The sequence below is a fragment of the Protopterus annectens genome, chromosome 12.part0, assembly GCF_019279795.1.
Source record: "Protopterus annectens isolate FY-2018-M chromosome 12.part0, PAN1.0, whole genome shotgun sequence".
NCBI lineage: Eukaryota > Metazoa > Chordata > Ceratodontiformes > Protopteridae > Protopterus > Protopterus annectens.
In genome coordinates, this window is record NC_056746.1 from 1,526,891,843 (window position 1) to 1,526,917,546 (window position 25,704).

Sequence of the window (25,704 nt, forward strand, 5' to 3'; positions counted from 1 at the left end):
ACTACCAGAAAATCCTTTCTATCCAAGTGGAAAAAGTTTTCTGTTTGTTGTCTAAAACAAAATATCCAACCACTGACTGTAGAACCTCCAGTGGTTTTGTCTTGTGTGAACTGATGAACTCTGGCTTGTCATACTCTTCAGTTAAAGCACACCTGTCTGCCATCCCAGCATACCTACCTCTCATCCCCCCTCTAGCTTCCAGACTGGAAGTTAAGCCCTTTTTAAAGGGGTTACTACACATTAGACCTCCAAGGAAGCCCATACACCCCCTTGAGACCTTAATTTTGTATTGGAAAAGCTGACCTTACTGTCCTTTGAGCCAGCCAAGGACTGCTGTCTCCAACAATGCACATGGAAAACTATCCTCTTGGTGGCCATTACTTCAGCCAGACGGGTTTCCAAACTGCAAGCCCTCATAGCCTCTCCCCCTTTTCACAGTTTTCCACAAGGACAGGGTTTGCTTATGCACGATAACCCATCCTTCCTCCCAAAGTAGTTAATGAACTTTGCCTGAATCAGGCTGTCAATCTTCCAACCTTCTTCCCTTCACCTCAAACCTCTGCTGAAAGGATCCTTCACTCCTTGGATGTACATAGACAACTCAGTTACTATTTGGCCAAGACCAAATCCATCCGTAAATCTGATAGGCTCTTTGTCTCATATCACCCAAGAGCCCTGGGACACCTTGTTTCCAAGCAGACCGTTTCCTCTTGGATCACTAAAACTATTTCCTTTTGCTACACAGCCCAGGGCAAAAGGCTCCCTTCCCAGTGAAGGCACACTGCACTAGAGCTGTGTCCTTTTGTGATGCCTTCTTTAAGGTTTGGGATATAGCTGTCATTTTAGAAGCAGCTACATGGTCATCTGTCCACACTTTTGCCAAACACTATTAAGTTGGACATTATTTCCAGGTCCAGATCAGGATTTACAAGGGACATACTTCATGGCTTTGTGGAAAATGTCTCTGTTCCCCCATCCAACTTTAATAGCATGAGCTTTTGCACTCTCCCTCATGTTATGGATACAGCAGCATATGAATAGAAGGACATAGTATGGTTGTGGAAAATCTTACCATAACTTCTATGTGCTGCTGTGTAGTTTCCCACCTGCCTTTCCCCCTGACACTTGCATGACTCCTGAGTACCCACTCCATAGTCGCTGGCTTCCGGCGGCATCCAGTTCTGAGGTAGGTGTGTGCTGATGTCCTCTTTATACTCGACGTCTGTTTGGCCAACATATACAGAGTGGTGCAGGCTGTCACACGTACCTTCGCAGTAGCAGTTAACTTTTGTAAAATGGCCGGATGTACGAGTTAACCAGAGGCAGACTCCTTCATGTTATGGATACAGCAGCATATAGAAGAGAAGGACACCTAAAGTTATGGTAAGATTTATATAACTATACTTTTTCCTGTGGAAGTTTGTAAGCTAGGAGGGAAAAAATGATAAAGATCTGGAAGATTTTGTTTACCAGTATTTTAAGAGGGGGAGAATTACTAACATCCTGGAAGAAAGTTGTGGAAGCTGTAATACCTAAAGAGGGTAAAGATCCATCAGATCCAGCTTCATACAGGCCCACTTCAATACTAAACCACGATTATAGTGTCACATCTATAATGGCTAAAAGAATGGGAAAAGTGATATCAAAATAGATAGCAATGGATCAGTGTGATGGTGCGGAGGGGAGGCAAGCATTTGACAATATTAACAGAACATTGATGATCCAGAGGGAAGCAGAATGTAAGACAATACCTCTGTTGCTGGTGGGTCTTGATGCAGAGAATGTGTTTGACAGAGTAAGCTGGGACGTTATAAGCAGAGCAATGGGAGCATTTGCATTCTCTAATAAAAATATAGGGTTGATTAGGAAGGATATATGAAGGATTGGAGATGAAAATTAAAGTGGATGGTGTCTTCACTGGCAATCTCTGCTTGAGAAGAGGAACCAGGCAGGAGTGTCCTCTCTCCCCTTTGTTATTTACATTATATTTAGAACCATCAGCAAAACAGATAACGGACTTGGAAATTCAACTATTACAATTTGTATGGTAGCCGAGAAAAGCTGGCCCTATTTGCAGATAAAATTATTTTGCACCCCAAAAAAAACAGAAAGGGACATTACAGTGCCATGGAACATACTGGGACTTTCAAATCTTTTGGGATACAAAATTAGTGAAGCTAAAACAAAGGCAGTAGCAGTAAATTATGAAACCACACATGACTTGGTTCAGCAGTATCCATACTTATGGGGACATGATAAAATGAAGTATTTAGTAGTTTGGATTATAAATGATCCTGCTGTGGCAGCTAAGGATATGTGGCAATAGACTAAACAAAAGATAATAGAAAAACTGAGAAAATTGAAGCTATATTATATGGATATCGTTAGTAAGATACAAGCAGTTAAAATGTTTAGTCCTTTTAGTCCTGTACGCAGATCAGATGTATTTTTATCAACCAGAGGAGAAGTTGTGGATAGCAATTAATAAAGAGATAAAGAATTTTATCTGAGAGGAGAATATACTGCAAGAGTCAATTGGGATAAGCTTATTCTTCCAATAGTCCAAAACGAAAAAAATGAGCAAGCTGGTAAAGTGAAGTAGTGCAAAATATCCAATAAGAAGAGAAAAAAAGCAGCAAAGCACACTTCACAAAGCAAAACTTTTAATTAGATAAAACAAAGCTTTCAGACATCCAGTCCATCTTCAGTGTTACTTTCATTTAAGGAACAATCCTCTTTTTTAAAGAACATAGAAACAAATCATATGACACAGCCTAACCTATCCTATTAAAACATCAATCAGAGTTAAATATTCATAATTAAATATGCTAAACACATCATTAAAAACCATATATTCACATAAAAATAGCCTGTAAAAGCTATATATGCTTAAAAATATATATCATTTAACCATATTTTGTTTGGATTTTAATATTGGTTTTAATGACACTTGCTTATTTAAACCTGGGTATACATCTGCCTGCATACGTATAATCCATTCATATTCCTTAGTTTATAATTTATTATTAATATCACCATGTTTAATACTAGGAGATAGAAATTCTATTACTCTAAAAGTAAATTGATGGGAAGCACCATGTTCCTGCACATGTCTAGCTATGGAATTGGTTTCTATACCTCTGCGTATGTCTGATTTATGTTCTATTATTCTGTCACATAATTTTCTGACAGATTTTCCTACATAAAATCCTGGACATAAAACGCAGGTAGCCAGATACACAACAAATGAAGTGTTACAGGTTGCAGTACAATTAAATCTAAACTTTCTTCTACTAACAGGATGAATGAATTCATTTGAACGACATATACTTGAACAACTATGACATGGTATAGTTCCCTTAGTATTATACTTAATAACAGTATCCTTTTTATTCAAAGAAAAAATCTTTATAACACAAATGCTGTTTCAGATTTTCACAATTCCTGTATGCAAATAGCGGCTTTTCAGGAAGCCACTTCTCATGACCAGGTATAGCTTTTAGTATATCCCAATTACCCCTAATAATCTTCTCAACCACTTGACTTGCTCTACTGTATGTCATTACATACCTTAGCGGAGTTAGCAATGACACATCCTTGCACTGTTGTTGTACAGGGTTATTATTCATATGATGTGAAAAGAATGGTTGAGCCTTACCATCCCTTAATTTTATAACATTTTTAACTATATCCAGTTCATTAGGGTCATAACCTCTCTCAAGAAACTTATTCGTCATTTCCTCCATTTGTTTCATACAGTAGTCTGTTCTAGTAGTGAGTCTACTGGCTTGTAAGTACTGACCCTTAGTGATGCCTCTAAAAATATGCTTGGCATGCATGCTATGCTTATGAAGATATTTGTTAGCATGCATATCTTTTTTATATATGCAGGTATCAATCTCATTCTCAGTTAAGAAAATGCGTACATCTAAAAAAATGGAATTTTATTTTCAGAAAAATTCATTTCAAATTAAAAAAAAAATCAGTTGTCTGATTTACATAACCAAAAAAATCTTTCACTTCATTTTCATTGCACTCTCAAATTAAAAAATATTGTCAATGAAACGCTTATAAAATAAAACTTTCGATGCATATATATTATTCTCACCATATACATTAAGTTCTTCCCACTTGCACAATGTCAAGTTAGCATATGTATTGGCTATTGCAGTGCCCATTGCCACCCCTGATGTTTGATGGTATATTTGTTTGTTGAATATATAAATGTTATTTTCCAATACTAAATCTATAAGTTCATAAATAGTTTTGGTTTGTCTTGCAGTATAATGTCTATTTTCACTCAAGATTTCCCTTATCCGGTCTATACCATAAGTATTGCAGATAACAGTAAAAAGTGACTTGATATCTAAAGTCACAAAAATAAATGTTCTCACTGTATTCCTATTCCACCATTCAAATAACTTTATTAAAAAAAATCACCAGTGTCTTGAATAAAGCTAGGTACATAGTCCAAAAAAGTTTTTGGTGTGTTTTGTAGATAGACCGATATGGGTTCTGTTATCCATCCCCTCCCAGAAACAATAGGTCTCATAGGTGGTATCTGGGAGGATTTATGGAGTTTTGGCAAGCCATATAGTGCTGGAATGGTAGGGCAGGGCACTGTAAAAAAAAAAAAAAAATCTCTCTATATCTGTCATTCGTTAACTGTAATTCATGTATACACATATTAATATTACTAATAATTACATTAACATCCTTATCATTTATTAGCCTGAATACTTTTTCATCTGAAATTAGGTCATTCATTGCAGTAATATAGTCACATAAATTCATTATCACTATACAGCCACCCATATCCGCTTCCTTTATCACAATGTTTTCATTTATTTGTAGGGCCCTAAGAGCATCAAACTCATCATTGCTTAAATTATATAATTTCTTAAAAGATTTGGCTTCATATACATCACAAATCTGTTTCTCACATATATGACTAAAAGCAGTAATAACTGGGTCACTTAAGGGTATAAATGTACTACTCCTCTTACATACACCTTGTGTGACTGCACCAGAATCCTTGAAAATACACTTTAAATTCATGTTACGGGTGAATACCTTTAAATCTGTAAGTGCACCCACAACGTTATCAATACCAGCTGGAACAAACTTTATGCCTTTCGATACCAAAAGAAAACTCAGCTTTTGTAAGTACATAGATTAACTACTACACAACCACTAGTACTTTTCATATTAGATATGTCCATAAAATCATTATTTGCAGAGCTACTTCCAGTTACTAATGCTGGTTTATCTTGCTCCGTGTTATTGGTCTATTCCTGGACCTCCAGCGTGATTGCGAGGGTTTCCTTGTCAAGTCCTGCTTCTGTATTGCAAACTGTTCTGGTAAATTCACAGTTAAATGATAGTTCTGTCTAAAAAAGAAGCAGAAGCCAAGCCACCTTCAAACTGTTTGTTTGTGATATTACTTGCTTCAGAAGTGGTATCAGCATCATTTCTATACCCTCCCTTCGACGTACTTCCTCGAGAGTGGTCTACTGTAGGCACCGTAGCCAAGATACCTTGCCTGTCTTGTGATTGGACAGGAATGACCTCAGGCTCCAATGATGATGTAGGAGTTGTAGTCACTCTGTTGACTGGATATGGGATCGAATGTATCCAATTCATACACAGAGCCCTTTTTCTGTCTTACAGCAGTTGTACGTACCTAAACTGCAATTTGTTTTGGCCATGAAAAAATATGGCCATTAGTGAAGTCCCCTATGTATTGTAGTTTTTTCTTTTTTATTCCTTCCAGTTGCTTATCCAGGTTGCACATGCGTGCCAGCATACCCTCATAGAGTGAAATATAGTCATTAAACAGAGGGAGAGGTGGAAATTTGTTTTTCTAGAGCTTGGAGCGCAATAAATTCATTAATTAAGGTCATGTAATTCAGTCCCAGGTTTATATTCAATTTCTGTCATTTTTTTAAGAAGTTCTGGGTAGGTATTACCATAAAAGGGAATATTCAATACACGTAAGGCCCGAGGAACTATACCCAGATCAATATAGGCAAGAAAACTAAAATGCTGCCATTGTAATTTTTTAAATGTTTTTACCTTGCGCTCCAGGGTCTGGATTTGGAGAGAAAATTCATCTCTCTGAACCTCTATCAAAGTAGTGCTCACTCCTGCATTCAGTACAACTTCAGACGATTCAAAAGTGGATTTTCTCGTGTTAACATAAAATGCAGGGACCAACCCATGGAGGCTGTTTGCATTATAGTAGGCTTTGTCATTTCCAGTTCAATCCACAAGTAGTCAGTTCAAGTAGTTTAGCGCTTCCTTGCTCACCAAAAACAAAATTCCAAAATGAAAAAGATGAGCAAGCTGCTAAAGTGAAGTAGTGTAACAAGCAGAGGCTATTTATATGTGAGTATATGGTTTTTAGTATGTGTTTAGCATATTTAATTATGAATATTTAACTCTGATTGATGTTTTAAAATGATAGGTTAGGCTGTGTCCTATGATTTGTTTCTATGCTCTTTAAAAAGGAGGATTGTTCCTTAAATGAAAGTAACACTGAAGAAGGACTGGATGTCTGAAAGCTTTATTTTATCTAATTAAAAGTTTTGCATTGTGAAGTGTGATTTGCTGCTTTTATTCTTCCATTAGAACAGTTGAATTGGGATTACCTGATTTGAAGGGGTATTTCAGAGCAGCACAGTTATGACTCCTATACAAAGCACAAGCAGAAAACTATAATTCTGTGTGGAAAGAGATGTTGATGAAACAGGGGGGAAGCTCAAGAAACAAGGAGAGACTGGGATTTTGGATGCAGACCTTTTAATAACAATAATCATACAGAATGTTATATTCATGAAGTAACAAAGTATTCTAAGAACTAACCCAAAATGGGAATGGAGAAAGTAGATTCTGCCAATAGGGATGACTACAATTAGGGATACAGACAGTATAATTGAAATACTGCCGTGTGTGAAACGGGGAAGTGTTGGCCAACTAGTTACTTTCCCTGTCTTACAGGTTTGATGAAGTGAATGTTCAGTGAATGAATGTTCTCTGATTTGTGTTTGATGATTAGCCGTTTGATGTTTAGTTCGTTCAATGACTAAACATATATCCTAATAATCAACAGGAGACTGAGTAGAGGGAAAGTGCTTTAAGGTGCTAAGGAACCTTTGAAGTTTATTCTAGTTGCTGCATATGCCTCGTCAGGTACATAGGGAGCATTGTACTCTGGTCAGATAAGGGAGAAGTACAGTGGGATAATGACAATCAGCTGCAAGCAGTAATCAAAGAAGGCTGTAAACTCAACTGAAGCTAGGCTGAAGATCTGGAAGTTGACTGAAGAGAAATTACAAGAGTTGAAGGAAATACTCAGGGCTGTAGCACCTCAGAAAGAAGAGGAAATAGGTCGAAGAAGAAAAGCAGGACTTCAAAACAACATGTGTGATTATAGAGCAGATATGCAGCCCAGCCAGCTATGGAAAGAAGGTAGATAAACTAGTTACTTTCCCTGTCTTACAGGTTTGATGAAGTGAATGTTCAGTGAATGAATGTTCTCTGATTTGTGTTTGATGATTAGCCGTTTGATGTTTAGTTCGTTCAATGACTAAACATATATCCTAATAATCAACAGGAGACTGAGTAGAGGGAAAGTGCTTTAAGGTGCTAAGGAACCTTTGAAGTTTATTCTAGTTGCTGCATATGCCTCGTCAGGTACATAGGGAGCATTGTACTCTGGTCAGATAAGGGAGAAGTACAGTGGGATAATGACAATCAGCTGCAAGCAGTAATCAAAGAAGGCTGTAAACTCAACTGAAGCTAGGCTGAAGATCTGGAAGTTGACTGAAGAGAAATTACAAGAGTTGAAGGAAATACTCAGGGCTGTAGCACCTCAGAAAGAAGAGGAAATAGGTCGAAGAAGAAAAGCAGGATTTCAAAACAACATGTGTGATTATAGAGCAGATATGCAGCCCAGCCAGCTATGGAAAGAAGGTAGATAAACAAAGCTAGTGTTGGAACGCAGGAGCCCAGAAGACATAGAAAGAAAGGAAGAGTGCAGAAAAAAAAGTGGGAGATATAAAAGACTAAATAGGCTTAGTAGTAGTACTGGCTGGTTAACAAAGAGACTAAAAGAGCAGTTGCAGAAGTGGAGAGTAAGTCATCAGAGGCACTCTAACAGCTTCTGGAAAGTGACTGAGTAGACAGCACAAAGAAACTTTTATCAGGTTGCAAGGCAAAGGTGGCAAGATAAAGAAGATAGGCCTCAGTCACCCTTTGGACAGATGCTAGCAGCAACCCGCTCACCAGTGCACAGGACATCAAAAGCTGATGTAAGGAGTACTTCCAGCAGCATCTGAATGAAGAAAATCCCATAGACACACCATAAGTATATGAAAGAAGAGGAGGAGCCTACCCTAGAAGTAAGAACAGCTGTAAGGAAATTGATGACAGAGAAAGCAGTGGGCTCATATGAGATTATAACAAATATGATCAAGATATTGGGTGAGTTAGGGGAGAAATTGTTCCTGAGGTACTCATAGTGGTATGGCGAGAATGGCGTAGCCCAGATGAGTGGAGAATAAGCATACTTGTGCCAGTTTACAAGAACAAAGGGGGCATTCACAACTGTGGACAGTATGAAGGTACAAGACTCTTGTCACATTGCATGAAAGTTGTGGAGTAGCAGAAAGTAATATGGTACATGAGGAGTTACAATTCAGATCTTGATGCTTGCAGTGAGACAGATAGTTATGAAGAAACTAGAAGATGAGGAGAGAGTCCAACTGGACATTTCAAGGCTTGGAGAAAACATATGGCAAGGTCCCAAAAAAGCTAATTTGGACAGTCCTGCATTGGTTTAAAGTCCCAAAAATATTGGTAGAATTAGTGCAGGCTATATGCAAGGACCCAATGACACAAGTATGAACTGTGTTTGGACTCGCAAAGGAGTTCACATTGAGAGTTGGTATGTATCAGAGTTAATCTCTGAGCCCACTGCTGTTCATACTTGTAATGGACTACATTAGCAAAGATGATGGAGGAGACATTTCAATGAAGTTGCTGTATGCAGACAATGTGCCATTACAGGCAGAGTCTGAACAAAATTCAGCAATGATGAAACGGAGTACAGATGATGTAATGGCAGCAAAAGGGGAGATCAGGAGAAGCTGAGAACTGAGATAAAAGGGAAGATAATGGAGCAGGTTAAGAGCTTCAAGTATCTGGAAGGGGGTGGTTGTGGAGAAGTGAAGTCTGAATGAGTAGATCAAGGCTAGAATCAGAGGGACTGCAGCCAACTGGGTACAGTGTGTTAGGTGTGGTATATGACAGATGAATGCCAAAGAAGCTTAAAAGTTAGGTCTACAAAACAGCGGTGTGCCCAGTACTACTATATGGTATGGAAACATGAGCAGTAAAGGCAGAGCAACTGAGGAAACTGGAATCATGGAGATGAAGTGCCTGAGATAGGTGGTAGGATGCACACTGTGGGACAGACAAAAAATGAGGACATTAGAGCACAAGCCCAAGTTGCTCCAGTTGGAAAGAGGGTCAAAGAGAACAGATTACTTTGGTTTGTACACATGTACAGGAAATCAGAAGGCAATCTGGTAAAGAAGATTTTGAACAGCATGAAGAAAGCAAATGAAGACATCCAGCAATGAGATGGATGGATTGAAGACCTGTGGCAATCAGGCATGACTGTGGAAGATTAGGAGAGTGGTATTGAATTGAGAGATGTAGCTTTTGACACAACACCCCAACTGCATGCAGAAAATGGAAAGAAGTGAGATAATTGTAAGACTTGGCGTATGGTTTGGGGGAGTGGGGTCTTGCCCTCTCTTTGGGTGTGCAGGGTTGCTTTCTTGTGAAAAAAATACGCACATATATTTGCTTCAAAAATTAATAAAATGATATGCAATTATTTATAGTTGACGCCTCCGTGTGTTATCTTTCACTAGCAGAGTTTCCTTATGTGCAATTCCTTCATTTATGTCTATGTAGCCACTAAGGCAAACCTAAACAAGTCAATTCTCTTTCCTGTATTTGTTTAAATTTTTCAGAGATGAATATTTGTTGCATTGCATGGAAGTCCACAGACAGCAAAGAATTTATGTGGAGAGAACCATTTTTCATAGGTTCATACTAGGCTATCTGCCCTAGGGCATTTATAAGCCTAGCCAGAATGTGTTTGGCTTTCGCCACCCATTTTAAATTAATTGTGCTATGCCCTTTTTCGAGGTTAGTATACTGTGCCTCTGTCTAACAGTAACACAGAAGTGATACCCGGGGTAAACCTACGATCTCCCATCCACTCATCAAGATTCCTCTTGAAGAGAGTCAATGAGGGACTCTGCCTAACCTGGAATGGGATTTTATTCCAGAGTGAAGGGAGCCTCTGGGTTATGAATCTGTCCCTCCAGCATGTCCTATTTATTTCAGTGCTGAGGTTCAAGTCTCTCGAGCGCATAGCTCGATGGGATTTGGATTTTCTGAGGTGCAGCGTGTCCATTAATTCCGGGTTGGACATGGCTTTATACGTCAGGCACAGATCGCCTCTGAACAGGCGGTATGCCACTGAGTAGAGCTGGAGTTTCTTTAACCGGGCAGCATATGGCATCTGTTTGAGCCCTTTGATCCTCTTGGTGAGGTACTTTTGGGGTCTTTCCAGTTGCTGCAGGTGTCTGGTATGGTACATCCCAAAAGGGGCATTGTACTCAATTATGGGCCTGATGAGGGATGAGTAAAGAGGCACGATGACCTCCCCTGATCTAGATGTGAATCCCTTCATGATTAGGTTGGCTATATAAAATGTTTTTCTAACCACTTTGGCCACGTGGTTGTCAAATGAGAGATTGCTATCAACTTGGGTCCCCAGGTCCCTAATTACTTCTTCTGTACTTAATGGATTACCACCTATGTGGTAATTTGTGGGCACTTTGTTTTTGCCAAAGGGGATGACTATACACTTTTTGGCATTTAGCTTGAGGCCATGGCTCTTTCACCAGTTGTCTGTTTCTATGAGGCCCTTTGGGAGGATGCTTGTGTCGGCTGGAGAGTCGATTATGGTGCCCAGTTTGCAGTCATCTGCGAACTTGGTCAGCCACAGTCCTTCCGTGTTGGCCTGTACCTCCGAGAAATATATACCAAACAAGAGAGGTCCCAGGACTGAGCCTTGTGGGACACCACTTGTAACTGGTTTGGAGTCTGACATGGCTCCAGCAATTCTAACCATGTGGGTTCTGTCCTTGAGCCAGTTTGCAATCCATCTAGTGACATAGGGGTTTATATTTAAGCTGGTGAGCTTATCTATAATGCCCGAGTGGGGTATTGTATCGAAGGCTTTTGCGAGGTCCAGGTAGGCTGTGTGGACCACCTTCCCATTGTCAATGGCCTTGGTGACTGTTTCAAAGAAATCAACCAGGTTTAAGAGGCAGGATCTGCCCTTAACAAAGCCGAACTGGGTAGGATCCAGTGTCTGTAGGTCCCCAATATCTTTATTTATGAGGTCCATGATGATCCTTTCCATAGCTTTGCAGACGAAGCTAGTCAGGCTTATGGGGTGGTAGTTTCCAGGATCCGTTGAGGCACCACCTTTATGGAGAGGGACCACTGTTGCTGTACGCCACTCTTTGGGCACATATCCTGTAGTAAGGCTGAGATTGAACAGTAGTTTTATGTTTGGGTTTAGCTCTTCTTGGAGTTCATGTAGGACGCAGCCCGGGGCACCGTCTGGTTCCAGTGATGCTGTGCTTTTTGCTTTGGAGAGGGCGGCTCTTACCTGAGCATCTGAGATGTCAGGGGGGGCAGCACTCTACTGGATAGATGTTTGCCCTTTTGGTGGGGAGGGGGGGAGAAGTTTGCGCTGAACCTGTCAGCTAGGATGTTGGCAATGTCTGTGGGTTTGGTGTATTTTTTGTCATTTTGGACTAATTCTGAGCATATCTGGGAATTACCACTCAGGTTCCTAACACAACTAAAGAAAGCCTTGTGATTATCCTTAGTGTCCTGTGCAATTTTTCTCTCGAAGCTGGCCGTAGACAATTTTATGACAATTTTTTATCAAAGGCTCCGCTTTTTTTCTCTGCTAAGAAATATATCAGACTCTTGTTATTTGCCTCTTTCTCTAGTAATTAAAAAAAAAAACATGGTTATCGTGTTTTTGAAGTGAGACTGTCTAAATTAGTGTTGTTTGCCCCCCTTGATCTAGGGCACACTCAACCAGAATAATGTCTGTCTCTCTCTCTCTCTCTCTTTCTCTCTTTTTTTCCACAATGTAGCCCTAGATGAAATTTGTAAAGTAGCTACTTGGACTCCACTGAGCATTTTCTCAAGACACTGTGTAAGCTGGATTTAGTAGTCTGGATGAGGTCTCTAGATCTATGTCGTCAGTTGGGATCACAGTACACACGAGCCACTCAAGAGGCAAGAGTTGGGATGGTCTCCTAATGTTGATAAGGTCGGATATCCGTATACAGATACAAAAGCTAGGTACTTACACGATGATAAATGTAGATGAGGAGGTCCAGAAGTTCTTCGTGTTTCACTGTTGCAGTCATCACACTTTGGTTATCCTGCAAGGGGTAGCCCTCAGTCAGCCCGAATACCAGAAGCTTAGTATTTCTGCTTCGGTTGATGAGCTCCAGGACTAATGTCAGGTCGTCAATGGTATAAAATCAGGCAGCCGACGCCATTACATCAGTTTTTCATGCTGAAGAGCCCGAAGCAGAAGCAGGTCGCATGAGTGCCAGTCGGCCGCTACCTGAGTTTTTGTTTCCGAACTGAAGTTGAAATCTTCTAAAGCTAAGTACCCTGTTGGGGATCCTTATTTCTTGCTCTAACCGATGTCAGAAAAAGTTAACAATTGTCTCGCCTGTGGAAAGCAAATACCACACCAAGATTTCCATTCTTACTGCATCACCTATTTAGGCCCAGACCACAACATCCCTCCCTGTTGGTTTTGTGCTTTGTTCAATGCCAGAACTATACTTCGTTGGGCCCTTATTGTAGCTAAATATTTTTGCTTTTGATCTCCATATTCCGAAATGGCTTCAGTAAGCCATCCGACTACCGATCTTCCAAATAAATGTAAGGATAAAGACAGAGACAGACCACACAGGTCCAAAACTGCTGACCCTTCCATTAAACTACTCGCCAGTTTGCCGGTCCTCGGTGAGGTGCTTTCGCAGCCCCTGATGCCTGCTTCTGTGGATTCACAGGCTGCTACTGAGACCCTTTCAGAGTCCAGTACGCTGCTAGACTCTTCTTTGACTAAGGATCCGGAGGATGTCTCTACCTTGGATGGGTCTGGAGCTACTGAGCAGGCACTGACTTCCAAGGAAGTTCTTCCCACTACCGATATTCAACACAAACTGATGACTTCTTTCACATCTTCAGTTCTTTCTAAAACTACAAAGTTTCTAAGGCCCAGGGTATGAACTACGCCTAAAAAAACGACGACCCAAGCTCAAGCACCTGCTTCCATGCCTCGGTCTAAAATGCTTAAAATGGCAGAAGACCATATCATGCTTATTAGGGGAAGCCAACCTACTCCTTCCAAAAGAAATTTTCCCAGCAGTTTTATCTGACCAGGAGTCAGATGACTCTGAGGTTTCTGAATATGAAGACATGCACCCCTTGTCTGCTTATGAGGATTTAGATGCAGAGGAATCCATTCCTTCTGCCTGTCCTCCAGAGGATTTTTCATTTGGTGAAACCCTACATACTTTAAGGGAGCATTTCCAATGGGAATGTCAGGACTATCCTTAGTCCAAAAAGAGACTCAGGGAATTGTTGGATTTACCACAGCACAGACCTTTAGCCATTCCTCCTGTCCTGGATGTTGTGGATGATGTCTTTATAGAATCCAGTTTAACTCCTGACACCTCCCACCTGCTCCCAGGAAACCTGACAGGTATTAGAGTCCCTGACTCACACATATCTTTTCAAAAATCTTACTGCTGACCCAGAGGTCATCTCCCAAGGACCTAAAGGAATAAAGGCAACCACAGCTGAGAATCCCACCCCCCTCAGACAAGGATTCCCGAGCTTTAGACATATGGGGTAAAAAAGTATACACATCTGCAACTCGTGCCATTAGAGCACTAAATTGTCAGTTCCACGTGCTGAAATACCAGCAACATTCAATGGAACTCCTTAAACAAAAAAGTATCTACCTTTTTGACTTGTGCAGAAATTAAAGAATTACAAGAGCTTATGCATTCTGCAAGCCAAGTTACTAAACACACCTTGCAATATGGAATTGACACCCTAGAAGCATCCTGCAGGGCAGCAGTCACAGGTTCTGTACTTAGAAGGCATGCTTGGCTTAAGGAACAGACCTTGCCAGACCATGTCAAATCAAAACTATTGGACGCACCATTGAGCAAAGACAATTTGTTTGGCACCAAGGCAGAAGAGGTCTTAATAAAGATGGAAGAAAAAGCTAAATCTATGCAGACAGTTAAAGACTTCTTACAGGTCCAGCCTCCGAGGTTCAGTAGGCATTGCCTTTCCAAGCACTGGTCCTTTTTGGCCCCCTCAAGGCCAGCTCAGACAAGACCTGGGGGAAGCAGACCCCCCCCCCCCCCCCGGACAGCAGTCCCAGGGAATGCAGAGATCTAAGCAATGGAGTTCCTCCACTTCAAAAACAAGGAGTGCTAAGCCACCCTCTTTATGGAAAGAACTCTCAATGATTTTGCAACCCCATCCCTTACCTCTGCCCACCTGCTTGTGTCACTAGGAGGAAACTGTCCTCCTATGCAAAAAACTGGGCTTCCATCACCAACAGCCAATGGGTCCTCTACATAGTGTCCCAGGGATACAAATTTTATTTCCACACTCTGCCAACCCCAGAAGGGTTCCCAGATCTTCCTCCAAACCAGTGGGCAGAGGCCCAAAACTAAGTCAATTCCCTGCTCTCCATGAGGGGGCAATACAGCCTGTTCCTGCAGACCAGATAGGCCAAGGTTTCTATTCCAGGCTTTTCCTGGTACTGAGAAAAGAGGGCACCTGGCACCCAGTCCTCGATCAATTCTAAACACCTTCCTGGTTATACCAAAATTCAAAATGCTCACACTCCAGCAGCTTCTTCCTATGCTAGCCAAGGATGCTTGATTAGCCACCCCAGACCTAAAAGAGGCCTATCTACACATCCTAATCAGGGATTCTTACAGGAAATATCTATGTTTCAGGGCAGGATCTATACACTTTCAGTTCTCTACGCTTCCCTTTGGCTTATCCACTGCTCCCAGAGTTTTCACAAAATGCCTGGCTCCAGATATTGCTTTTTGCAGCAAAGGAATATTCAAATTTACCCCTTCTCAGATGACTGCCTGATTCAGGCAGACAGTCAGGAAAAGCTGTCACAGCACCTGACCGTTGTAAAGAGAACCTACTGACCTACCTGGGGCTTACTATAAATGAAAAGAAATCGTAACTAGTCCCCACTTAAAAAATTGTATTCCTGGGAGCAAGGGTCTACATCAGATAGTCAAAGTTCGTAACTCTGAACACCTAATGGTCGAACCATTAAGTTCAAAGTTACAGAACTTAGACTACTGCTAAAAAAATAAAAATACAATGGACAAAAAAAATTGTATGCAGGGGGCAAGCCCCCCTGCACCCCCCACTACTTAAATATACCAACTCTAAGATTGCACAACATTGAAGTGAATGGAAACCTCTGCTTATGGAGATTTCCATTCATACGCTCGAACTTTTACAAATTCAAACATATGGTCTCGATCATATGTGGTTTGAACTTGTAAAAGTTCAACTACGTGATAGGAACCCTGGGAACAAGCCTGGACACAGCATCCCAGATGGCATTCCTTACTCCAGAAAAGCAAGCCTGTCTGACAGGCTACTTCTCTCAACTAGCCACCAGAACCCAGTTATCCGCAAGGAAAATCTTGCAAGCTCTAGTGTTCATGGCATCTTGCATTCTACCCATTCCATATGCCGGACTGCATATGAGGAAACTTCAGTGGTACCTAAAAAGCCTTTAGTGTCAACACTCACAGGACATGGAAACTATCATACCTGTGATACCCTGTCTAAGGAAAGATTTTCTTTGGTGGGTAGCAGCCTGCAACCACAACAATGTCCTTCCCTTTTCACAACCCCACTTCACCCAGACCCTAACCACAGAAGCATCAGATTATGCCTGAGGTGCACACCTAGATGGCAGGTGCATTCAGGGCCATTGTAGCCCAAATCAAATAATCTGCACATCAGCCAAAAAGAGATGCTAGCTGTTCAGCATGCCCTGACAGCTTTCAGACCCCCACTCTTCCCGGAGCCTCTACTGATCAAAAAAGACAACACCACAGTGATGTGGTACATCAACAAACAGGGAGGGAACTCACACTTACCCCTCTGCAGACTAGCCATGACCCTTTGGCGTATGGCTTCAGCCATGCACATTCACCTGCTAGCACAATTCCTGCCAGGCTCCCAAAACTCTCTGGCAGACACCTTAAGCAGAAACCTCCTAGTCGCACACGAGTGGCAGCTAGACCACAGCACCTTCAATCTTGTAACCCAGAAATGGGGCACCCCAAAGGTGGACCTCTTTGCCTCCCACAACAATCATCAGCCCAGCAAATTCTGCTGTATTTGTAGCACATAACATTAAATATATTGGTTTTTGCCACAGTGTGCTGGTCTACTTTTACTTTGGACTATGTTGGGTTTGGGACCTTGCAGTTGCCGTACATGCAGAAGCTTTCTTTGTATCAGTAAATTCTGCATCAGGGAACCTCACAGCAAGGCCTGGAAAGTGGATGCCCTATCCTTCCAATGGGGAAACCTCTCAATCCATGCATTTCCCCATCTACCTCTACTTACAAGGGTACTACTCAAAATAAGGGAGGAAAAACCAAGAGCAATCTTGATTGCCCCAGACTGGCCATGCCAGCACTGTTACCCACTGCTGCGCAGTCTGTCACCCCTGCCTCCATGGCACCTACCGCAGATCCCAACTCTCCTGACCCAGCAGAATAGTGAATTCATGCATCCACAGTTGCAGACCCTGAACCTGACAGCCTGGCTTATTCCCTAACCTCTCCTCCAGCTGCCAGCCTAAGCAAGCAAGTCCTGGATGCTGTACGTGAGGCCAGATGCCCCAGCACTAGGAAAATCCTATGCTGACAAGTGGAAAAGGTATTGCATCTGGATCCAGGCTAACGGGGCTGAAACAACACAGCCCTCCCTACCTCTCATCCTGGATTACCTAGCAGACCTACTTCATAGGGGGCTATCCTTCTCTTCTATTAAAATTCATGCCTCTGCCATCTCTGCTCATTACAGCACAGAGCCACCTCTCTTTTCTCACCCTCTCATCAAACAGTTCCTAAGAGGGGATAACAATTTAAGGCCACCCAGAAGAGCTCCTACCCCAGCTTGGGACCTTAACTTTGTGTTGGAAAAGCTCACACTACCGCCCTTTGTGTCTGCAGCTTCAGCAGAGTTAAAATTCCTCTCTTGGAAAACAGCCTTGCTTCTAGCCATCACTTCAGCTAGAAGAGTTTCAGTGCTACAAGCACTCATGGCTGTAGAGTCCTTCATCATTTTTCATGCTGACAGCATCTCCCTCAGGACTAACCCAACTTTCATGCCTAAAGTGTTGTCCAGTGTGTCTCTCAACCAATCTATTCATTTGCCCACCTTTTTCCCTAACCCACAAAACAAGGGGGAAAGGATTCTGCATTCTCTACATGTGCACAAACAGCTCAGATTCTACCTGGACAGGACTAAATCTTTTAGGAAAACTGACCAATTGCTAGTCTGCTTTGCAGCAGGGGTAGAGGGCAAGGCCATATCCAAACAAACAATCTCCAAATGGATAGAACACTGTATCCATTTCTTATTCTTATTCTTTTGGCTGCTCCCGTTAGGGGTCACCACAGCAGATCATCTGTTTCCATTTCTTCCTGTCCTCTGCATCTTGCTCTGTCACACCAACCACCTGCATGTCCTCTCTCACCACATCCATAAACCTTATCTTAGTCCTTCCTCTTTTCCTGTTACCTGGCAGCTTCATCCTTAGCATCTTTTTCCCAATATACTCTGCATCCCTCCTCAGCACATGTCCACGCCATCATAATCTTGCCTCTCTGGCTTTGTCTCCAAACCTTCCAACCTGAACTGACCCTCTAATATACTTATTCTTAATCCTGTTCACCCTCGTCACACCCAGTGCAAATTTTAACATCTTTAACTCTGCAACATCCAGCTCTGACTCCTGCCTTTTTGTGAATGCCACCGTCTCCAACCCATATAACATAGCTGGTCTCACTACCCTCTTGTAGACCTTCCCTTTCACTCTTACTGGTACTAGTCTGTCACAAATCACTCCTGACACTCTTCTCCATCCACTCCATCCTGCCTGTACTCTCTTCTTCACCTCTCTTCCACACTCACCATTATTCTGAACTGTTGATCCCAAGTATTTAAACTCATCCACCTTTGCCACCTCTACTCCCTGCATCCTCACCATTCCTCTGTCCTCCCTCTCATTCACACACATATATTGTCTTAGTCCTGCTGGCCTTCATTCCTCTTCTTTCTAGAGCATATCTCCAACTGTCCAGGGTCTCCGCCACCTGTTCCCTATCCTCACTACAGATCACAATATCATCTGCAAACATCATAGTCCACGGAGACTCCTTTCTGATCTCGTCTGTCAACCTGTCCATCACCATCATACTGTATCCATTTCTGCTAGAAATACCATGGGAAACCGCCCCCTAAGGGGGTCAGGACGCATTCCACCAGGGCAATCTCCACCTCTGCTGCTTTTCTCAGAGGGATCTCTACCAGGGCCATCCTGGAGGCTGCAACATGCAGTTTTGTTCATACCTACACCAAGCATTACCACCTTCCTATCTTCTCCAAATCAAGGGCAGGCTTTCCAAACACAGTCTTGCAGGGCATCCTAGCCAGCCCCCAGTCTTCTTGACTGCCTCCACCCTTTTCTTCATCTTTGGGAATCAACCCAAGTGTGACGACTGCAACAGTGAAACACAAAGAACATAGTACAGCTGTGTACACTTACCATAAATGTAGATGTTCGAGTGTATTCACTGTTGCAGACCTGGTTTCCCACCCTCCATCCCTCATCTCTCTTTCTCTCTCTTCCTCACTCCTTACATGGATTTTTGGTATTTACTTTCTACTGGTGGTGTTCTTCCACCATAACCTAGCTCCCTATTTGGGGGCTCCTAACATTTGGAGGAAAAAATACTGATGTAATGGTATCGGCTGCCTGATTTTATGTCGCTGATGACCTGATGTCAGTCCTGGAGTGACAGCAACTGATGCAAAAATACTAAGCCTCTGGTATTCGGGCCGACTAAGGGCTACCCGTGGCAGGATAACCCAAGTGTGATGACTGCAACAGTGAATACACTCGAACATTTATGGTAAGTGTACACAACTGTACTTTTTGTTAGTATACCCACATTTGCATAGGATGACTGAAGTCTGGAATAAAAGGTCTTTTGCAGATTGTCATGGGTAAAGGAGAGGGGTTAGTAGCATGGGAAAGTTTCAGATGCTAAGCTGCCTAATACCTAATGCTTTCGTCTCTGATTGAAGAGGATCTAAAGTTATCATTATGGCGAGCACTTAACTTTTGTTTCTGTTGCTGTGAAATTGTGTTTATTGAATTTTGCTGCTTCTGTTTGCCCAGTCATCATTAACTGAAAAAAATGCAGATATGCTTGCTTCCAAGGCCGGGGAATTCTAAAATGTTACTGCCAGTTTCATTATATACCAAAATGCATTAGACTTCAAAAGCTCAGTACCTTATTGCTTTGGGGTGTAAAATCACCTGTGTCTTTATATGTTTTGTTTTCAGTAAATGGATTCATTGTTTAGGTGCAGAAAGGACTGGAGTCAGAGTTAGCCAAAACTTTGAATAATGTCTGAAAAAGTTCTAATTTGTTTGATTACAGAAAACTACTATATCATGTCTTTTGTTTTTTATATCAAACAGTACTTCATGGAAACTTGATCAGTTCACTGTATTTTTTCTTTTTTACTCTCCTTCTCTGTTCCGTAACTCAGATAGTGATCGAAGAACAGTCTTCATTTCGCTCACAGTTGTCAGTCTAGTGGGAACATTTCTGTTTTTCCTCATCAGGAATGTAGATTCCATGGAAAACAATTCTGACTGCTCTGATTCGGACTCTAGATCCCTTGAAATTAACATGTAAGTTAGTTTTATTTATTTATTTTTAACTTGCTGCTGAGGTATATCAAATTTTAACATTAAGAAGGTTGATTTCCCAGGTAGGAGTACTGTTCTTATGCAATTAGATTCTTTAGTATGGCAAGGTGGCTACTTTGAATATATTTAAATTTTAAATAACTTGTTTAGAGCCCATTACCATTCACTGATTTTAAAAGCCTTATTCCAAAATTGACACTCGCACCTTTTTTCACTCCTTCAAGGACAAGTTTGAGTGGTGGTGAATAGTATCATTGGACTGCAGAGATGAGGGCACTGTTATTTGTCAGTGCATATTTTGTGGACTTTGAATTCATTTACCCAACTTATCAGCTTCTGTTTTGTTGAATTTTGGGGGTATGTAAAAATTTCCCCTTGCCATTGAGGCAGGATGACTCTGGAGTTTAGGCCTGAAAGTTTGTGGGGTATGTAGGGGGAGTTTGCTTCTTTGATAAAATACCTTTTTGTTTAATTTCACTAACTTCTGTTGGTGATGTGTTAGTTTTGATGATTTGGGTAACAGTGAGTTTCACTGATTTTTAGCCATGGTTCCATGTTGCACTGCTTTCTTAAACGCTAGCATACATCATCCTCATAGATATCTACTTGTGTTAGTCTGAAAACAGGTCACATGCTTGTTCCCAGGCACACCTTCTCCTGATATGATGTGGTCTTTCTCTGATACCATGAAGATCCTGTTGCAGTACCAAAATCTTTCAGTCTCCCAAGGAGGCATGGATGAGGGCAGCATCAATGTACTGACATTACTTCCTGCCCTGTCCCTCCCTCTGGCACCTGAGATGCATAAACCAAATGGCAAATGCAATGCAGTGAAACTCCCCCCCCCCCCCCCAAAAAAAAAAAAGAAAAAAAGGCAACACTGCAAGAGATCATGCTAGAATTCCAGAGCTCCAAGAACTCGAGTGTTATTGACAAGTTGAGTGGTTTTGTCCTTTTTATTTATTTATTTGCAGTTTGTTAACCAAGAAAGTCCACTGGGCCATACAGAGCCCGTTTTCAGTGGAAGCCCAGGGTGAAAACGCTCTTCAGAACAAATGGCAGTGCAATCAGAAGGGTTAAAGATAAGTTTATGAGCAATGGTAAGCTGCAGATAGTTGAGGTAGTTTGATAGTCTCAACCATTTTAGGGAGTGAAGAGGTGTACAGTGATGGGAGAAAGTTTTGGAATTTGTTGGGAATTTTGCAATTTAGTTTGTTCTTGAGTGGTTTGGAGTTTGGTGATTGGGGGTGCCATACATTAGGAAAGGAAGTAGGTAAGCTGAGGCAAGGGTTTGTTTGGTGGAGAGGCTAAGAAACTGGTTGCGCCTGTAGAGCATTCCTAGTTTCTGAAGTTTTTTTTTTTTTTTTTTTTTTTTGATGTTTTGTTGCAGGTAAATATCAAATTTTAGGTTTTCATCTATGTATACTCCTAGAAGATTTATGTGGCTGACAATTTCTATAAGCTCTTTACTTTGGGAGTAGATATTGAGCACTAATTTGTCCAGTAGGGACAATTTTTAGGGGATGAAGAGCGTAATCTTGGATTTGTTTGGGTTATGGACTAGGTGGTGGTGAAGCATCCATGACTCAGTAGTGGAGAAGGCTGCTTGGGTTTTCAGTTGGAGTTCAGAGATAGTCAGCTGAGCAGACGATGGTTGAGTTGTCTGCATATTGAATAAAAGGCCCATTGGTTATATATGTGTGTGAAAATTGTTAATGAAAATATTGAAAAGGAGGGGACCAAGTAATAGAGCCTTGAGGAACTCTGGTAGAGGTTATTCTGATGAAGTTCTTATTTTATGAAAGAAATCACTACGTAAATCTATTTGGGAGTGGATATGTTTGCCTGGTGCCTTCTTCTGTGTGTTTTAACTCTAGTAGAGGAGTTAAGATAAGGAAGAGAGAGAGTTTTGTCATTTGATGGCCCGTTTGCCTGTCTTTTAGCTAGCCAGAGAACCAGTTGAGAGTGGTGGGGGAAAGTCCAAAGTTTGTGAGTTGTTATAGTAGCAAATGCCTTTGATAGATCTAAGAATGTAGTGGATGTTATTTTCCTGTTATCACAAGCTCTGTTAACAGTATCCAGGAAAGAAATAAAGGCAGTGGTAGTGCTGTGGCCAGATCTAAAACCATGTTATGTGGAGGATAGGAGATGGTTTTGAGTTAGGTAGGACATCAGCTGAATGTGAATACACTTTCCCAAAATCTTGGAGATAGAGGATACGATAGTAATTGGGCAAAAGTTGGATATGTCTTTGTTTTTGCTGCCTTTGTGAAGAGGAAGAATGTAGGCTTTCTTTCATAATTTGGGTATATAAGATTCTTGAATTAATCTGTTAATTAGGATACTTATAGGGAGAGCAGTGGCTTCGGCAGCAATCTTTAGAAATGTTGGGGGTAAGTTGTCAGGTACATTAGAGCAGGATTTGAGCTTGCAGAGTAGACTTTTAATAGTTGTGGTAGAAATGGGGTTAATAGTGAAATTAGGGGTGGAATGGGGGTTGGGTTCACTTGTGGAAGAAGTGCTAGTAGAGAAGGGGTCAGAGGAGGAGTTTTTTTTTTTTTTTTTTTTGCAGGAGTGTCAGTTATGCTGTCTCTGTCATGAGGAAAGCTGACGGTGACATTGGCTGTAGCATTTGTAAAGAAAAAGTTAGAGAGAGGCTATTTTGTGAGAAGGTTGATGAAGGTGTGGACAAGGATTGTTTTTTGTAGCAGGGTTCAGGAGGGATGAGCTAGAATTCCAGAATTTTGGGGGGGGGGGGGGTTCTTCATGATTAGACTTTTGTGTAGTAGGCTTTTTTGTCTTTATGTACTAGCTTTTTTACCTGATTATGAAGCTTTCTAAAGTGTCTCAGGGTGCCCTGCTGTTTGTTACCTTGATAATGTTTCCATGTTTTATCTCTGAGGTACATCCGATTTTTAGTGGGCTTTGTCAGCCAGGGAGAATAGTTAGTTTTGATCCTTTTCATGCAGACTGGTGCAAAGCTATTTTGTGTGTCCAGGAATGTAGTGTTGAAATACTCCACAGCATTGTCTAAAGGAAGAGTTTTTAGTATGTGCCAGTTAATATTTTTGAGGATATCAGTAAACATTAGGGGGTTGAAGTCAGTTAGGTTCCTTATCTGTTTGTACTGGTGCTGATTTTGGAGGGCTGAAGTGGGGTGACGGATAAAGGTGGGGAAATGGTTGCTCAGTGTGTTTGAGAGAGTGCCTGCTTCAGCTGTTTTATTTGTGTGGGAGACAAGAATCCAGCCTAGGATACAGCCTATAGAGTTATCCCTGTTTGGTCTTGTTGGGATGTTTATGAGCTGAGGAAAATTGAATAGGTTAATGCTAGAGGTAGGGGAGTTTGAGCTTAGATGAAGCCAGTTGATATTTACTTCACCTAAGATAACAGTTTCATTTTAATGTTAGTAGAGATCCAGCATGAATTTCTTCTAGTAGAGGGATATTATTTCCTGGGGATATGTAAAGGGCAGTGATGCAAAGACTTTTGTAGTTGTTAAGCTTTAGGAGAGCAGTGGTTAATTCGGCATTGTTGAACTGTGGAATGGGATTTGTGTAGGGCACTATGTTGAATGAGCTTGGGAAAATTAGTGCTACTCTGTCTCCTTTTTTGTTGGTCCTGTTGGATCTAATAGTTTGAAAGCCAGGGGGAGAAATTAGAATCCTTAATGTACGGTTTTAACCAGGTCTCAGTGCCAGCAATGATGTCTGGTTGATTATGGATGATCCATGCGTGTAAATTGGAGATTTGGTTGTGAATACTTTGAATGGTTATAAGCTATCATTGTAAATGGATTTGTGGGGGTTAGTTGTGGAGGTGTTTGAGTGGAGCCTGGGTTGGGGTGTATGTTACCTGATAAGGCGTGAATAGTGGCAGTAAATATATAAGATAAAGGCTGTACGTTTGTGGGAGATTTGGTGTTGGGTTGTTGCAAGGATTTGGCAATGTAGCCTGGAGTTATGAGGGTCTTATTTGTGAGTGTTGAGATTTTCAGTTTGAATTGGAAGAGGGGGTTTATTGGATACAGGTTAGCAGATATGTAGGTATAGCTTGCTGGAAGTGAAGTAGACATGGTAGAATAATCAGATGAGAAGTAGAAGGGGTTCATGGCAATGAGATGCATTAATAGACAGAGGAGTAAGGAGAGAAGTAGTAGCATCAGAAAGTGTGTTCTAGGTGACTGCATAGTTAGGTAGTGTGAGGTAGGGTTATGAAAATGTATGCGAGTTGAGAAGTGGATGTGGAGTACAGTTGTCTAGGTATTAAAGTAGTGGGTGAATATTTAAGTAAGTGTATGTGTTGAAGGGAGTTGGGTGTTATTTGAGGCATTTTAAGTAGATATTTAGTGTACGAGTGAGTTAGAAAGGCAGGGGAAAGGATGTAGAGTGTGTCTGAGTAGGAGTTGAAATGGGGGAGGTGTTGGGAAATTTGGAGGGGAAAAAGAGACGTGAAGACTGGTTGGAAGGAGGTAGGGGGAGGTGGTAGTGGTTGTTAAGTGTGGGTGTAGTGGGGCAGGTGGGAATGGGGGCAGGGTAAGGGAGCGGAGTGAGCCGAGTGTAGTAATGGCGAATGGAGCTGGTTGGGCCCTCATCACTGCTGCTCTTAGCTCTGAAAAATAAACAGTCAGCAAGCACTTTGTATTAATAACTATTACATCACTCACAGTATTTTATAAAAAGGGGAAGAGGTCTGTGATAGCACATAGAGAACTTTTGTTGTGACTGGTTGATTAGGGAACATGACCTCAAAATTATTAGCTGCAATGCTGTTTAAAGTATTGCTTTACATTTTAGTATTGCTGTGGGCTAGGGACACTAGAACTCTAACTAATGGAGTAGGGGTGGGGACAGTGGATGAAATGGGACCCGGTGATGAGTTGTAGGTAACTGTGGGAAACAGATATTTAAAGATTTTATCTTGCTATTCTAAATATTGAACATACATGCACTTTTAAATAGAGGTGTGCTGTAGGTTTCATCTGGCAGAGCACTAATTCAATAGTCCACAGGGGTTTTATTTTGTTAAGTTTTGATTGGTAGCTTTGGTAAATGTGCATAGGCTTTAGGGCCTAGAAATAATAAGAGAGCAGGGAGAAAAGTGTGTTATATATGATGCAAGACCATGTTAGGTAAAGCAGAATGAGCTCTAAATGATATTTCGGGGTTAAAAACGGGAGCAAGAAGCAGATAAAATAGTTACAATGTGAGTGGCTGTAAAAAACTGAAGACGGAAAGAGAACAAAAGAACATGATGTATAAGAGGAAGGTACAGGCAAGTATAAGATGTAGAGGTCAGGCAGTGGAGATAGCACAGAAAGTTTTACAGCAAACAAGGAGTATGGAAAACCAGCAGGAAGAATACTTTGGAACATAACAGAAATTATTTGTAGTTTTCAGCAGTAAGATACCATTAGTACATACTTGCTACACTAGACTTTTGTAACTGGACTTCTTCAGAAACAAAATATACCATGCCAGTCAGTCATT

At 41.4% G+C, this 25,704-nt stretch overlaps 1 protein-coding gene across 3 annotated transcripts in view; it reads left to right on the plus strand.

Annotated features, from left to right (window-relative positions):
• Positions 1–25,704, plus strand: part of MFSD11 (major facilitator superfamily domain containing 11) — a 2,028,489-nt gene that overhangs the window by 1,278,197 nt on the left and 724,588 nt on the right. For all 3 annotated transcript variants that reach the window (XM_044090491.1, XM_044090492.1, XM_044090493.1), the window contains exon 8: positions 20,053–20,197. In XM_044090491.1, the coding sequence (XP_043946426.1) occupies positions 20,053–20,197 (145 nt within the window). The remainder of the gene's footprint in view (positions 1–20,052; positions 20,198–25,704) is intronic.